This window comes from Mauremys reevesii, linkage group 9 (genome assembly GCF_016161935.1).
Source record: "Mauremys reevesii isolate NIE-2019 linkage group 9, ASM1616193v1, whole genome shotgun sequence".
Classification (NCBI taxonomy): domain Eukaryota; kingdom Metazoa; phylum Chordata; order Testudines; family Geoemydidae; genus Mauremys; species Mauremys reevesii.
Genome location: NC_052631.1, coordinates 7,357,732 through 7,374,048, shown reverse-complemented (window position 1 = coordinate 7,374,048; position 16,317 = coordinate 7,357,732). Strand labels below are relative to the sequence as shown.

The following is a 16,317-nucleotide window of genomic DNA, read 5'->3' as shown; positions in this document are numbered from 1 at the left end:
GGGCCCAGCTGGGCACCAGAGGGAGTTGGTGCACAGTGGAGACATCGCCAAAGGGCCAGAGCAGCCAATCACGAGGGAGCTTTGGATAATCAGCGTTTGCAGCCCACGCTGCTGTGGTTTCATTCAGATAACTTGTTTGGCGGGAAATTGCAAGGCTCTATTCCAGGAAAACTAACATCCACGCCCTTAAGGGCTGCCCAAGCTGAGGCACTGTGCTAACAGCTGCACTGAGCCAGCCTGGGGATACTAGAAATGACAGGATCACAGCTTGAAAAGAGCAACTGAGTCAAAGGAAGAAGGGCAGAAGCAGACAGCTGGGATTCTCACCTGGGTTTTTATTCAGCTCCTGGTTGGACAGGGCTACAGCAGGGTATAAGCACAGGGTTGAGGTGCATAGGAGGGGGAAGTGGGCATGCTCACAGACACCAATGAAAGCAAGCAGAGGGCCTGGGGAAGCAGGCAGATAATCTTACCCTCACCTCCTCCCAGCAGGAGATCGCTGCCCTAGTCCGGGAATAGTGAATAGCTCCTGCCAGCACTAGGAATGGGTCAATGAAAGGAGCAGGGTCCTGGCACTGAACTCTCTGCTATTTGGCCAGCCCTGGTTTAAGTGACCAGGATGAGGAGGAAGCAGAGGAGATGGGCCAGGATGCTGAGTGACGAGACACCCGAGCAATGAGACTGCTGTGAAGAACAGGGACGATACTGTCCCCACACAGAGCCCTGGGGCACATGCTCACAATTGTACATACATCCCTTGCCCTATGAATCAGGCACGTGCATTTCCCTGCATGTCCCTTCGGAGCCCTGGTTGCTTGTGGGAGGAAGGGCTCCTGGCCTTGAGCTTTATCTGCCAAGAATTGGCCCGGAGGATCCTGCTGGCGTGGCGGATCAAGCATGTGTACTGCCCTTCGCTGAACTCGGTGGCACGAACGCGCAGCTCCTGGCGCGGCAGCAACTCAAAGCCGGGAACAGAGCGTGAAAGACGCTCCCCATCTTTGTACCAGCTGCAAGAGAAAGGGGGACAGTACAGTAAGTCCAAGGTAGTTGCTCTCAGCTAGCACCAGCCTCCTCGGACCCATCACTCAGCATCACCCCACGAGTGCTAACGCCTTTCCTGCAGCTCCTGGTATGCTAACTGCCTCCTGCCTTCTGCCCAGATCACTCCCAGCCACAGCCGAGATCAAGCCATTTCTCCCTTCCCTCCATCTCTCCACTGTGCCCGCTAGTCAGGGACAGGGACTTGATACACAGAACACGGTGGAGAGGTTTGTTTCATTCAGGCATGGTCAGAATCAAGGCCCCTGGTTGCTCCTTAATGGAGGGGTGTTCAAGGCTCAGCAGCCACTGAACCCCATCTGCTCTGCCTTTCCAATGCAGTAGCCTCCCTCCTTCCTGCCCTCCAGAGCTGGCAGCATCTGCACAGACACCAGCTCCAGGAGAGCGAGCTGCACTGGGAGAGACCTTCTCCCTCAGAAGACATCAGCTTCCAGGCAAGGAGGTTACAGCAGAGATCAGCCCTATGGGGCTAGGGAGACCTGGGGCAGGTCTGGTGGCTACTGCGGGAAGAGTGAATGCTCTGCACCCAAGAAGGGCCCCCGGCTGCAGGGGGTAGTGGCTCACCTGACTTGCAGCTGTGGCCTGGAGGAGTTCAGCCCACAGCGGAAGGTTAGGACTCTCCCTTCAGAGATGTACTTGGTGTGAATGTGGGGGGGCCGCACAGAGGGGGAGGAGGAGACAGCAGGTGGCTCTGAAAGAGAGACAAAGAGCAGTGACGCCAACAGCTGAGGGACCTCGCAGCTCCCCCAGACCCCTCCTCATACTGCAGAGGCCTGATGGAGATTGAGGGGCATGGGAGGTGCTAGGGGGCATTTGCTTTGCGGGGGGCTGGGCAGGGCTGGTGGACCTGTGGGCAGCTCGTTTCTATAGCTCATAGCACCAGTTAGCAGCAGGGTGGGGGTTTCTCACCAAAGCAGGCGTTGCAGATTTTGGGGCAGTGCCTCTTCATGAAGGCGCGCCGGCGCATGCAGAATCCCAGCCGGGCCCAAGGCTCACATTGCCGCTTCTCATCCACGCAGCCTGCAGGGACAGCACACAGGGCCGGGCCCCGAGATGAGCTGAGTGTTGCAGTAAAACCACCACCCAGCCACACAGGGGATTGACCTTTGGTACAGAAGCAGCCAAGGAATTTGGGATGGAAGAGTCCCAGCCAGTGCAACCCCCGATTGAGAGCTGGGCGCTCCCATCCTATCCCCACCCAGTCGCCTCCCTGCTGCCTGTCACACACCTTATCACACCCTTTGGCCTGGACCCTGGACTGCCCTTTGCTCATTTTCCTCCCAGTGACCCCGCCCCCATAACGATTGCTATGGCATCCGTAGGCTACACTAGCCAAGGTGACCCCGAGGCAGCTCTACGTTCTGGGCTGCTGGCTGGATGCGGCTGGGCCGATGTCTCAGTGCAGGACAGTGACTCAGGAGAGGGAGTCCTCGGGGGGACAGTCCCCTCTTCTAGGGCCAGATGGCAACTAGGTGCTGGGCACGCTTCAGTGCTGGCACTTCCTGGCACCCCCTTACCGTACAGTCGCTGAACGGCCCAGACGTCATCCTGGCTGATGCGCCACGTCCTGCTGTAGGTGGCGTTTGGGTGCATGAGCGCGCGGACGTCCCGTGAATGCCACAGGCCCAGGGCATGGCCGATCTCATGAGCTGCCACCTGGACCAGGTCATTCAGCCAGACCCCTGCAAGCACAGAGCACCCCAAGGAAGCAGGGCCACGCAGATAGGCTGGAACGCCAGCCCTGGCAGCTCCCAGCCGCCTCGGTGCAGGGAGGGGGCTCTTGGAGCAGACTCCTGAGCAAGCCCAGCCTGACTCCTCTCTGCTACCCAACTGCAAGCATCCCGGAAGAGCCACCGCTGCAGCTCCCCACCACCCCCGCACGCAGCCCCTGTCCTAACCCAACCCAACAGCAGGGAATATAAAGGAGGAGAGCAGACATATTGACGGCCTTGGGGGTTACAAGCAAGCACCTTCTTTTGAAAACACCCTCTTTGAACAGCATTGGGACAACACCCAGAAAGAAGCAGCACAAAAGGACCAATGAACACAGACACAGATTTTGAATCTGCTATAGATTTGCATGAGAGGGAAGCTGCTATAAATGGGAGGTGTCTTGCACAGGACCCCGGGTCTCGTCTTGTTAACAACATAGGAGCATCGATCCGGATCGGCAGAAGCCCGGCTCCACCCCTCCCCCGTTTAACTCACCTGGCCAGTGAAGTTGAGGGGAGCAACTAGTTGGTAACAACAACAAGACGAAGTGTGCTTGTGTGTGTGTGAGAGTGTAATATAACATATGCATATGATACAGTGTGGATTGGTACATGTATTACCAATAAATGTGGCGCTTTCCCTTATTCCCCCGAAAAGAGCCTGTGCAGTAGTTTAAGTACAACAGGAGCTCCCCCCGGGGAACACCCTGCCAGGGAGAAGAGATCAGCTGTGGGGGCATGGAAAAAGAGGCAGGGTTGGACGTCATGGGCAACAGCAGCAGCACCCTTCAGCCGTTGTCTGCAAGGACCGAGCCGCTGCCGTGTGCGCACTCCCCGTGCACAGCGTGCTCCGAGCTGAGGAAGGACAGGGTTGTGGGAGAGCACCCACCACCCAGGAGGAAATGACACCCAGGTGCCAAAAGCAGGTGCAGAGCCACTTATGTCCCCAAGGAACAGTGGGGCATCCACAGGCCCCCCAAGAGTGCAGCCCCACTGGCCAGAGGCTGCCGCCACAGGGAAGGCTCCTCCTGCCATTGCCTCCATGCTCCCACCTTTCACCTACGTTGTCTGAGCTGCAGCCAGCTCGCTCTTCACCAGCTTACCGGCTTGGCTGGGCCCAAAGAGAGACTGCAGCTTTCTGGGGCGATGAGAGAGGCAAGGCCCCTGTGTCACCTGCAGATGGACGGCACCTCAACCCAAGCCGCCTGGCAAACCCACTGGGAGGGGGAGACAGCAGATCCCTGCAGAACCCACAGCAGAGGGGCCTCATGGGGGGTGAACAATTCCCAGCCACAACCTCTACTAGTCTAGGGGCCCTGGAAGAAGCCACCCCAGAGCACAAGCTCATGCAGCTGGCAGGGCCGGCTCCAGGCACCAGCGGAGAAAACACGTGCCTGGGACGGCACATGCTAAGGGGCAGCATTCCGGCCAATCTTCGGGCGGCACAGTCCGAGCGGCCTTTTTTTGTTGTTGCTTGGACGAGCTGGCCCTGGCAGCTGGGACTTGAACCAGGACCCTTGGGAGAATCATAGGCTGGAGCTGCTCTAAGCTGGCCTTGGCCGCAAGTCATCTCCCCCTGAGGGGAGCTGGGAGGAGCCCGGACGAGCTGGAATCTCTCCCCCTGTGCTGGAGCTGCCATGAGCTAGTGGTCAGGGTGTGCCCTGCACCCCTGGGCAGAGCTGGGAAGGCATCCGGCTCTATAGCAGCAGAACAAGGTGCTCCTGCTGGCTGTAGTATGTGCATTTCCCCCGTCCCTCTGCCTCCAGGGCCCTGCTGTGGCACAGGGAGCTGTAGGGGGTGGGCTCCTGCTGGGGGGTGGGCAGGCTAAGCCTGGTTGTGACAAAGCACTGAGAGCCGGTAGCTGACCGCTCCCATCACTGAATTGGCTCCCCCGGGAAAGGGCTGATGGAGGAGGAGAGGAGTGACCAGACTGGGGGTTGATGGTGTTGGGAGTGAGAGCTCTCCCTGGAGAAAGGGCTGGGGATTAGGAGATCTGGCCTAGCCGTGCGGCGCAGGCCAAGGTGGAGCTGGTGCTTTGGTGAAGGGGATAATGAACCTCACAGAGGTGCTAGCCAACCCAAGGCCGTTTGTGAGGGATCTCAGGACAGGAGAGGTGTCTGCCCTGCTAACCCAGGCAGACCTCTGGCCGCCAAGTGCTCCCTCCTACCTTGTTTCCAGTTGAAGTGCGAGCGGCCCAGGATCCAGAACTCGTGGTTGTCAAAATGGATCTCGCCCCGGGGCGGCAGGAAGGCGTGGGCCAGCTCCCCGTTCAGCCCATCAAAGCAGGGGTGCCGCGGGGAGAACCAGCAGTCACTGTGGTTAAAGCTGTAGAAGCCTGCCCAAGAACAACCAGAAAGACGTCCTGGAAGCACAGGGCCGTGTGAATCCCAGAGCAAAGGTATCAAAGGTCGGGGAGTGAGTCTGCTGGTGGCTGGGAGCAGGAACCCCAGCTCTGGAACTTGCTGGAGAGGGGGAGGTGTGATTGGATCTGCTAAGTCTGCCTGTGACAGCCCCTCTTCGGTCCCAGGTGTGTACTGGGGAGGGCCTGTGGGCTTGCATGGATGATCTGCTGGGGCAAGATCTGGCAGCAGGGAAGGAGTGAATGGGGGTGGCACATGGTCTCAAAGCCTTTGAGATGGCTCCCCTGCAGCTTGGGTCTGCAGCACCCAGAGGCAACCCTAGAGACATCTGCACCAACGGGAGGAAGGCAGCGGGGAGAGGAGATAGGAGGGCTGAGAAGAGGCGGGGAGGGCACCAGTGAGGGAGACAGGGGTTCTGTGCCAATGGCAGTCCCAGCCCCACCCCCAACCCCTCATTTCTACCTATGGTGATGTCAGCCGGCTGGTCAGGGAGCAGGCGCCGGAAGCTGAGGGGCGAGACGTCGCTCCACATGCGGAAGGCAGCGGCAATGGCTCTCTCTGTGTCACCTTTGTTCAGCGTGCTGGGGAACTGCACGATCCTGCAGCAGGAGGAGGGGAGGGTGACCCATGGGCACCAGCTGCTCCTCCAGCCTCTACTGCTGTAGGGAAGGGGCAGGAGTGCAGGATGCGCTCAGCTACTCCAGCCCCAGCCTCTCCCACCAGGGGGTGCTGTAGGGAGCAGGGCAGGAGCACTGGCTGTGGTGGAGGGGGTCCCAGCCGCTCCCAGTAGGGGGCGCTGTGCAGGGTGGGGCAGGAGCGTTGTCTACATTAACAATTCTCAAATGCCTTCATACCACAAACCACTTCTTGAGAGCTGAGGCCAGCTCCCAGCCCTGCCCCTTCCCCAGTGCATCTAGCTAGGTGGAAGGGTCCTGTCCACACAACATGGAAAGAGACTGCATTAGGGCAAGTGCCACAGCAGGGTGCCAGGGTCCTCTTCCTTCTGTACCCTGGGTGCCTACATGGCAGGGACGTCCCCATGGGGTCCTATAGCCCAGCAGCAGGAGCGGTGGGGGGTTATTTGGGTTGGTTGAACCCCCCAAGCAGGCAGAGGCACTGCTCAAAGAGGCAGCCCCTGCTCCCTGACACCCATAGCCCAGGGGGAGCAGGTTCTGAGCAGAGTCAGGGCCCCATTTCCTGAGCAGTGAGAGCATCGGCGCATCTGGCAGAGATCTCTGGGCTCCTGGCAGCCACGTGGCTGTTACCGCCCTGAAGGAAGCAGTTAGCTCCTGCTAGCAAAGGCTGGTGTCCGGGAGTCGCCTCTCACCAGAGACACGCCATGGTGCAGAGGCGCCGGGGGCAGGCTCCGCTATGGAGCCAGGTCACCTTCTGAGGCCTCTCAAAGCCAAACGGTGCAAACAGGGACATCCAAGAACTGGGCTAACAGCAAGGGATGGGGGCTGTGGGCCAGGCTAAAGAGGGCTCAGCTGAGTTCCGTATAGGGAGCCCCATATGGGAATAGCTGCAGGACAGGCTGATGCACCCCTGTCCTCCCTGGTACACTCACTTATAGGTCAGATTAACATGGTCCCATTTATAACCCAGCGGGTTGATGGCATAGCGCCTCCTCCTGCCCATGCCCATGTGACCTCCTTGTGCGACCGTGAAACCAGGATCCAACTTTTGGGGGGCTGTTGCTCCCTCCTGCAGGAAAATAAGACAGGCCCCCCCACATGAAGCAATAGGAGCAGCTGGGGAGGATCTCAGACAGGCTTCCCCACACCCTGCCTCTCACCCAGCCAGTGTGGTGTTGCACCCTCTGCTCCCATTAATGCCAGAGACCCCACCCAGACCACACCAGGTTTCGGGCAGCTCCCAGCTCTGACTATTCAGCACAAAAGGGCAGAAGGTTTCCATCCAAACAGCGCCGGTGCTAGAGGCTTCCCCTGGCCGCTGCCTCTGGGGACACCCAGGGACCACCTCCTTTCCAACAGGCCCCGGGACTCCTGAGCTGTCCCTGCAGCGCATCTCAGCAGCCCAGCATGGGCCTCAGTTGTCACCATGGGCAGCACTTGGGAAGCATCTTCCTCTGGGGTGTTGCACTGGGCAGTATCCACCAACCAATGGCAGCTGCAGGTTAGCAAAGAGTATGGGATCGGGGGGGGGGGGGGGTTGCAGCCAAATTCAGACCAGGGAGTTCTGCCAGGCTGCTCCAGGGGAGACTACAGGTCCCAGCGTGCACTGTGGCCAGTGACCCCAGGACACTCTGCCTACCAAGCTTAGCTAACCCCCCCATGAAAGCTATCAGCTGTGATCTGCTTGGTTTTACCCCCGACACAGGGAGCAGCACTGGGGGTTTATGCTCCAGCTCCATTCAAGGACCCAGTGGGCAGAGAGAGGGTCCCCTCTTCCCCATGGGATGGTGCTGATTTCACTCCGCAGCTGCCCTTCCCCCAGCCCAAGGCCCATTGAAATACGGCTCAGAAAGCTGAGATCCCCTCTCCCTGCCCCAGCCCCAGAACCAGGGCAGGTGCTGGGCTGCAGGCTCTGCTGTGTGGAGAAAATTCCTCTGGGGTATTTTTGGCTCTTTTCCCAGCTCTGGGCGATGCCAGCCAATGGGGCAGCCTGGGAAGTGGGGAGAGGTGAGGGGCTCGGAGGGACATGGGCTGGGAAGCCAGAAGCCCCTTTCACTGGCCAGAGCACCCCGCCATGATTTCAGCTGGAGGAGGCAGAGGCAGCTCGGTGCCTGGTTCTAGCAGCCTGTCTGCAGCACTCTGGGTAAGAGAGCCAAACTCCCAGGTTCCTGGCAGGATTCCCTGCTAACCCCTAATTTTGCCTCCCTGATTCTGTTCCCTCTCCTGCACCCCACCATACGCTACAGCCCAGCTCCCCCCGCCCCCCAGCGAGGGGAACAGCTACACAAAGCCCCTGAGTTCAGAGTCTCAGAAGTTCTTCACTCACCCTGTGATTCCAGCCAGCTCCTTGCAAAGTCTGGTAACCCGTCAGCAGCAGCAGGATCAGGAGAGCAGCCGCGGCCCCCCAACACCTCCGGTGCGGCTGATGGGGGCCTGTGCCCATGCCCATGCCCATGCCTGAGCTCAGCTCTCCCCTTCCCCAAGCCACAGGGCTCAACCCAAAGTGTCCTCTTATCCCCACTGTGGCCGATCCCACTGACAGCCACCCGCGTGTGGGCCCTCTGCTGTGAGCGCACACGTCTGCGAGGAGCCCCCAAGCCGCAGTGCAGCCGGCCCCAGCCCTGCTAGATTGGCTCCATCTGTCCACAATACACGGAAACAAAGCAAAGCCCCACTTCATCTGTTCCTGCCTCACTGCCAGATGTCGACCCCTTCCCCTCCCCAGCACGAACCAGGAGGCTGCCGGCTGCACAGCACCGACAGCCGGATTGTCGCACCGGCTGCTACACCACGACCTTCCCCCACATTTCTCCATTTCTGTCCCTTTCAGCCTAAGCATTCCCCACTTCTGAGTTACTTGCAGCCCATCCCCTGCCGACCGCTCCAGCCCTGCATCTCCCCCCCTCTCATTATTCTGCCAATGGCCCAGTCTGTCCTGGGCTCCCTGACACAACCCAATGGATGCCCTTTAGTCTCAATGGTAATTAGGACCACAGGACCAGAAGGGACCTTCTGACTCTCAGAGACCACCAGCAGTATGTTTCGGGTGCCCAGGGCAGCCAACAGAGAGGTAAATCACTGCGGGGCAGGGGGGCAGACTGGTAAAGACCCAGCTGGTGGCTCCTACCCTGCTCCAGGCTCAGCTGCAAGTCCTGACTGGGCTGGGGAGGACAGGACTTCCTCTTCCCCTGCATGGTATCTAGGGCCCCCAAATTTCTCCTGGGTGCAGGAAGCTCTGCAAACTCCACATCTCCCCACTTCCTGCACCCATCATTCCTCAGCTGCACAGGGAGGGATCCCTGCACAGGGAGCTGTAGCTCCATCTTCCCAACCCCCTGCATCCAGAGCCTCCCCCGCACTCAGAATCCCCCCAATGATCCCCACTCCCCCTGCACCTGGACCACCCCAATGAGCCACTCACACCCAGATCCCCACCCCACCAAGCCCCAACCAGATGCACTGGATCCCCATCCCACTGAGCCCCACTCTCCCAGCATCTGGACCTCCCACTATGCCCCCCACACTCACCCCCCTGCTGAGCTCTATCCCATCCATAGCCAGACCACCCCCACTAAGCCCCAACCCCCTTCACCTGGACCCCCCTGCAGACTCCCATTACACACAGAACACCCCAAAGCCCCTGTGCATCCAGACCCCCCCCCGATCCCCTCTGAGCCACCTGCACCCAGATTGCCACACACCTGGATCCCCCCCACACTAGGATCCTGCTTTGCTGAGCCTGCCTGCCCACACCTGGCATGGAGGGGCAGGGCCCTGGGGTGTTTCTAGGGCAGGTGCATTCCTTGCGCTGTGTTAGGGTTAGGTGCAGCCTCATCACCAAGTTTGTGTCCTGGGGGTGGGGGGACAGCTGCCGGGTCATCTCCCACTTCCATTCAGGCAGTGGCCTGTGCTTGCCCCTGCCATGCTGGAGCCACCACATCTATTTAACAAATACAATTTGCAGAATTTGAAAACTGTGCGCAGAATTTTTATGTTGTTGGCACAGAATGGCCTCAGGAGCACCTGGAGTTTGTTTAGTACCCGTGCTCCAGTGAGTGGAGCCAGTTCAGCAGAATGAGGTGGAATCTGTGTCTGTGACCGTAACTACATCTCTCAATCCCTCCAAGACTCCCTCATGCTGGGGGAAGGCCAGTGGTTTGGCACTGCTGCCTTTGCCAATCATGACTGGCTCACTCTTCACCTCAGCCCCCGAACCCTCCTAATCAACAAGACAGTACTACACATAAGGAAGGAGGGGTGAGGAGAGACTCCAATGCACACATACACACTGGGGAACAAACAGCTAGGCCATGGTACTGCTGAAAAGGATCTGGGGGTTACAGTAGATCACAGACTGTGTATGAGCCAACACATGATGCAGGTGCCAAACAGGCTAACTTTGTGGGGTGTATTAACAAGAGTGTTGTGCATAAGACATGGGAGGTAATGGTCCTGCTCTACTCAGACCTGCTGAGGCCTCAGTTGAAGTATCATGTACAGTTTCAGGCCCCATAGTTTTAAGATGTGGATACACTGGAGCGGACGCTCTGGAGAGCAACACACATGATAAAAAGGTTTAGAAAACCTGACGTATGAGGAAGGGTTAAAAAACTGGGCAATTAGTCTTGAGGGGAAAGGGACGGACCTGATAATCCTCACATCTGTTAAGAACGGTTATAAAGGGGACAGCCACCAATGGTGCTCCATGTCCACTGAAGGTAGGACAAGACTGTAATGGGCTTAATCTGCAGCAAAGGAGATTTAGGTTTGATTTAAAGGGAGACTTTGTAACTCGAAGGGTAGTTGAGCTGCGCTACTGCTTCCAAGAGAAGTTACGGAATCCCCATCCCTGCACATTTTTACCATCAGCAGCTGGTCAAGTGTTTCAGGGATGGTCTCTGTTTACTTGGGATCCTTCACCACAGAGGGCTGGACTTGATTTCCAGGCCCCTTCCAGGGCTACATTTCTATGAGTGAGTTGCTTTAAGCACCTGTTGTGTCTATACATACGGAGTTTGGGGATGGGGCTATTCCTCTGTACAGAACCTAGCACTCCACTCTCTGCCCGGGGTTGGTGCATGCTAGTGGAACAAAATGAAGCCTAAGTCACTACAGCAGGATCAACTCTCAGTAGCAGGAAGGATTTGAGCTGCAAACACAAATCAATTCACAATGCACCGGTCAGGCCCAGCCAACAGCACCAGTTTCACACTGGAACATCACAGAGCTTGCAACTGGACTCAGCTCAACAGGAAGGGGATGTCCACACTGCAAACAAAACAAAGACACCTCGCTACAGGGCTACAAAACAGCAGGTAGACGTTCCAACTCAGGCTGGAACCCAGGCACTGAGACCTTCCCGGGCTCCAGCTTAAGTGGAAACACCAACACTGATATTTAGCCCCATATTACAAAGCCCTGGTTTTCATAGAATAGAATATCAGGATTGGAAGGGACCTCAGGAGGTATCTAGTCCAACCCCCTGCTCAAAGCAGGACCAATCCCCAGACTTTTTTGCCCCAGATCCCCAAATGGCCCCCTCAAGGATTAAACTCACAACCCTGGGTTTAGCAAACTAATGCTCAAACCACTGAGCTAGTTGCTGGGTTTGCTTGTCTTTTGTGGGGGAAGCGTAGACATAGCCTCATGCTTGTTCCCTGAAATGTAAGACTTGAGTAAGGAAGCTACCAGGATGACAAGCGTGTGCTCTAGTTTAAAATAGAAACCCTGGTCCTAGTAGAGACAAGGCAGAGGATTTGTTTGAGTGAAGGTCAGGGCTCTGGCATGCACCTAGAGACAGGACAGAAGCCCTTCTCATTACGTGTTCAGTAGTTCTAGAGCTGTGTACCAAGGGGAGCAAACCCTTGCCAGGCAGGTGGATTTTACTGCAAGTCCCTGTCAGAACCAGTACTAGAAACTGAGTTCCTAGCACCAAGCTAGTGCTTCTCCCTGTCACAGGAGATGGTGGCCCCAGCACATGCTACAGCAGTCGAGGAGGAGGAAATCCTAGGCTGTGCATCTCCCCGCCCCCACCCCCCCAAATACATACCAGCTCTTCTGCCTCATGTAGTTCTGGTCACTGTATGCTGCCGCCAGCCCAGACATCTCCGAAGGCCTTCGGGGGAGATGATGCTGGTGGCAGTGATGGCCCTGTAGGGGGGCTGAGGGGGAGCAGTAGATACACCACACTAACCTGTGCTGCTGCTGCTGGCCCACCCCAGCAGACAGGCCACTGGGCACTGGCCTCTGCCAGACTCCTTATCCTGGGGAGTAAGTGCCCCAGCTGGCCTGAATGGCTGTGGGGTCCACCCAGCTTCATTCTAGAGTCTGACACAAACTTTAACTGCTTCTACAATGGAGCACCCTGCCCCCTCCCACTCAAGAAGAGGGAAGGGCGGGGCTGAGCTACATGGATGGCTCTCAGGCTGCTTTCAGTGGCAAGAACAGCAGAGGGGAACTGCTTTAATTTATTCTCTGCCATACTATCAACAAGGACCTGGGGCCTTGCAGAGACCAAGAACCAAAGCTGCGCCAGATTTGCCATGGGGATGACTAGTACTCAGCTGCCAGGTCCTGTTTTCAGCAACTCACAAGGAGGGACGCTTCTGCAGAAGGCAAACCCCTCACCCACTGTGGCAAGACAGGCCTCCCTTCCCCCTAACAGCAATCGGCTCATCCCCAGAGCAGGTCAGAATTCCCTCCCCCAGGAGCAACCAACTTCCTGTTGGTACCAACATTCTTGTAGCACCCAGATAGCCCAATGAGCACTTCCTGGGGGGCTGCAGATGGGACAAGTAGGGGGATGGGCTCCATGCCCAGATCCTGAGACAGCACCCAGCCAGGCTCAATGCAGCTGATGGTTCTAAGGCAGTACCAGTAGTCTGCACATAGGGGATTGTTTTTGTATTAGGGACCATAGCACAGGCTGCTGTGTAACACTCTTCCCCTAAACAAAGGGAGCTGGAAACAGGGCAGTGCCTACTACAACTAGCACTTCACTATGGTCAGACAAGAGAGCTCTCCCGCGCTGACATGGCTTTAGGGAGCCACTGCCTATGCCTCAAAGGAGTGGAAAGTTCCTGATGTGGGGTACAGACAGACTTACATTATCAGACAAGGACCGACCGGCAATTCCAGGCACAAGCCCTCCAGCATTAGCCTACATGGAAGGCTCCGTGTTCTGACCCCGAATCTCACCCCACCGCTGCAGAGAGGGGCTCCAAAAGGCTCTGTTCTCACTTTGAGAGTTAGCCTGCGTGGCTCAGAGGCAACAGTAATTAAGGATAACAAAGCAGAGGTGCCTACCTGAGTCTGCAGACACCCTAACATGGGAGGGCAGGGGGAGGAGCTGCCCCATTCATCTCAGTGGAGTGAGAAACCAACATTAGCCCAATGCACCCACCCCTGAATCAATTGCTGAGTTCCCCTCCCACCTCACTCAAGCCTTGCAATCTGCTCTCCTGCAGGCAGAGACTGGCTGAGTCATTTGCTCCCAGCCACAAGACGACAGGCCCGGATCTGCCTCCTGAGCTGTGTTTAGGGCCAAGACCACGGTAAAGGATCTCGACTTTCACACACAAGAACCGTGCTTCATAGCAAAGTAATGAGCACAGGACTTCTGTGCGGCCATTTGTATGTCATTCAGCCAGGCCAAGCTTTTTTTTAAGTCTAGGTCAGAGGTGGGCAAACTATGGCCCATGGGACGATCCTGCCCGGCCAGGGAGGCTAGCCCCCAGTCCCTCCCCTTGCTGGCCCCCCTCCTTGACAGCCATGCGGGCAGCGCTCTGGGCGCAGGGCTGTGCGCTCCTGCAGGGCAGCGCGTCTGGCTCCGGCCAGGCATGCTGCTCTGAGCGGCATGGTAAGGGGGCTGGGGGGTTGGATAAGGGGCAGTGTCTCCCAGGGAACAGGGGTTGGTTAGATGGGCCGGATGTTCTGGGGGAGCGGTTGGATAAGCGTGGGAGTCCCAGGGGGCCTGTCATGGGATGGGGGTGTGGATAGGAACCAGGGCAGTCAAGGGACAGAAAGCAGGGGGGTTGGATAGGGGTGGGGTCCTGGGGGGAAGTTAGGGGACAAGGGGCAGGGGGGTTGGATGGGTCGGGAGTTCTGAGGGGGGCAGTCAGGGGGTGGATAGAGGGCAGGGGCCAGGCTGTTTGGGGAGGCACAGCCTTCCCTACCTGGCCCTCCATACAGTTTTGCAACCCTAATGTAGCCCTCGGGCCAAAAAGTTTGCCCACTCCTGGTCTAGGTGAAGGTGCACCAGAATCCAGGGGCCTTCTCACCAAAGGTAGGTGTAGCTTCCCAGGCTCCATAAGCCTGAAGCACTAGCAGCTACCAGAACTCCAGTCAATCAGTGAAAGGTCTCGGCGTGAATGAAAGTTGACACTGAAGTCGCCAGATCAATGACCCCCATCAATTTGGAGGTTCTGCCCATTTATTACTGGGCCACAGGGTGTTGCCACATGCTGCCCTGCAGAGTCATTCTAGAAGGCAGGGGTCTGAACAAGTCAGCAGCACTGCTGGCTACTGCAACGACAAACGCATCCTCTGCCCACTCCCAGTTGCAGAGAGCTGCAAGATGAAGGGGGCTGCTACAGGGGAGCTCTGTCACAAGCCAAGAGTCCGGGGAGCTAGTGGCCAGGTGAGCGGTGCTGCCATTACTGGCAAGCAAGAGCAGCACTGGCCCTCTTCACCTACCCCAATCGGGCAAACTTTCAAGCTATTGGGTTGATGGGAGCCCCGACGTTTCCAGCAACATGGCAACATTTACAGGCCAAAGCCTGTGTCCCAGCTCGGCTCCTTCAAGGCCCCCCATAACAGCAGCTCTCACAGCCTCCTGTGTTCTATGTACTTTATTAGGTTTAGAACTGGACAAATCACAATGTGTACAAAATGGAGACCACACTATTAGAAGCAGAGGACTGTGGGTAGCAGCAGCATTTCTATAGACCCAGAAGCATTTGGTAGACATGTGGAGAGGGTAGGCTGGGGCAGGGGGCTCTTACTGGCCATCATGTTTCAGATTGCCAAGGACGGATCCTGTAGTTCACATCCTGGGTAGAGTAAGAATGAGCTGCGCCCACACCCGCTGGGATGGAAGAGGAGTTTCCAATCCACTGGAGGGCAGACTCTGGCTCAAGCCAGCATCAGGTGGGGGTAAGTGCTCCAAGGACCTGATATGGGCTGTGAAATGCTGTGCCACCCACATACACACCAGCAAGAGTCTTAAACCCTTATCCTTTTTGGTCACAAACCTTCCCATGGCAGGACGATACTGAAGACTTTGCAAGGAAAAAAAGGAAGGTGGTGAGGCTTGGTGAGCTCACCACACCTAGGCGCCTCAGACTGCACAACATCTACCACGACAGCAATAGCTAGTACAGGAGCCAGGGTAGCGTCAACTCAGATTTGTCCAGTCTATGGTTTTCAGGCCTATTCTACGAGTACATATGCACAAGAACTTCAAAAATACTAGGATATGATGCAAGTAGCGAGACACCAACAGAAGAGTTTAATGGTGGATGTTCCCTAGAACGATCCTAGGAGGATGGTGGTTAGACTAGTCCCTCCCCACCTTGGGACAGGAAGCAGGAGGCTACCTAGGCTCCTCCTGTGCATGGTCAGGTTCTGAACTTCAGCTGCCACTCTGGTGGTAACGGAGATCATAGACAGGAGAGAGTCCATTCCCGAGGTGAGCCACAGGGGTCTAACTTCCAATCCGTGTGCAGAGGGGCCAGACAGATGCTCTCTTTAAGTGTACTTGAAGACCAAGGAGACTGGGAGGGTGGCTGGGGAAGAGAGGGAACCCGCCAGCCTCTTGGGGCTAGCACCTGGTCTCGTAGATTCCACTCCTGCCGATGTACCTCACCCATTTGATCACATCGTGGTCACTGTAGTTCAGCTTTGGCTCAAAGACTTTCAGATAACGCACCTTCAGGCCAGAGGGTGCGAATGGGACCTGTTCAGAGAGGGAACAATCAATGGAAAGAGTACGAGCAGAGCACCTGAGAACACTGCAGGCACCTGGGATCCTGACCATGGCATGCAGTACTATGAGCCTGGCATAGAACTGCTAGTCCTAGGCCCGGTCTTCCTCCAAAGCAGGCATGGCAAAAGCCAGAGGGTAACTGCGGAAAGGAACAGGGAAGGTATTTCTAGAGACTTTGAAGGCACATATGCAGGCAGTGCTGCAACCACAAGGCCTGTCAGAGGGCACAGCTACACAGGGGACATTCCCACTGCCGTTAGGAACACAAACTGTGGGCCTCCTCCCACGGCTCCCAAAGTGGTCTCCAGCAAGCCTGAGCTGGAGAGAGCTTCCATAGCAGAGGTTCCTCCCAGCGGCCAAGTGCCCCCAAGGCTAGATTTGTGTCCGAGGAGGAGGGATGCAGCCATCCTACCTCAAAGTTCATAGAGATTGGCGGCCGAGCCCATTTCTTCTTGTCATTGGTGGGCAGCAGTTCAATCTCTGCACTGATCTGGGACTCCTTCATTCCAGCCATACGCTTAATTCTAGAGGAGAAAAGGCCAGAGATGTCAGAGACCCAGAGATTC

General features: G+C 57.1%; 2 protein-coding genes across 3 annotated transcripts in view; both read right to left on the bottom strand.

Annotated features, from left to right (window-relative positions):
• Positions 1-383: 383 nt before the first annotated feature.
• On the bottom strand, positions 384-6,823 carry LOC120372355 (matrix metalloproteinase-23-like). Its single transcript, XM_039489385.1, has 7 exons — positions 6,699-6,823; positions 5,594-5,730; positions 4,939-5,106; positions 2,577-2,741; positions 1,969-2,079; positions 1,624-1,750; positions 384-1,007 (listed from the first exon to the last, which is right to left on the bottom strand). The coding sequence occupies exons 1-7, from the start codon at positions 6,773-6,775 to the stop codon at positions 770-772; spliced, it is 1,023 nt and encodes a 340-aa protein (XP_039345319.1). The 5' UTR covers positions 6,776-6,823; the 3' UTR covers positions 384-769.
• A 7,774-nt stretch (positions 6,824-14,597) lies between these two features.
• AP2M1 (adaptor related protein complex 2 subunit mu 1) overlaps positions 14,598-16,317 on the bottom strand; it is a 42,548-nt gene continuing 40,828 nt past the window's right edge. For both annotated transcript variants that reach the window (XM_039487565.1, XM_039487566.1), the window contains 2 exons: positions 16,164-16,275; positions 14,598-15,721 (listed from right to left, as the gene is read on the bottom strand). In XM_039487565.1, the coding sequence (XP_039343499.1) occupies positions 15,587-15,721; positions 16,164-16,275 (247 nt within the window). In that variant the 3' untranslated portion in view covers positions 14,598-15,586. The remainder of the gene's footprint in view (positions 15,722-16,163; positions 16,276-16,317) is intronic.

Coding starts and splice junctions, on each gene's coding strand:
- LOC120372355 (XM_039489385.1), bottom strand. CDS start 6,775: ATGGGCATGGGCAGGAGGAGGCGCTATGCCATCAACCCGCTGGGTTAT. Junction 1,751..1,968: donor AATCTGCAACGCCTGCTTTG/GTGAGAAACCCC, acceptor TCTCTCTTTCAG/AGCCACCTGCTGTCTCCTCC. Junction 1,008..1,623: donor AGGCCACAGCTGCAAGTCAG/GTGAGCCACTAC, acceptor TTTCTCTTGCAG/CTGGTACAAAGATGGGGAGC.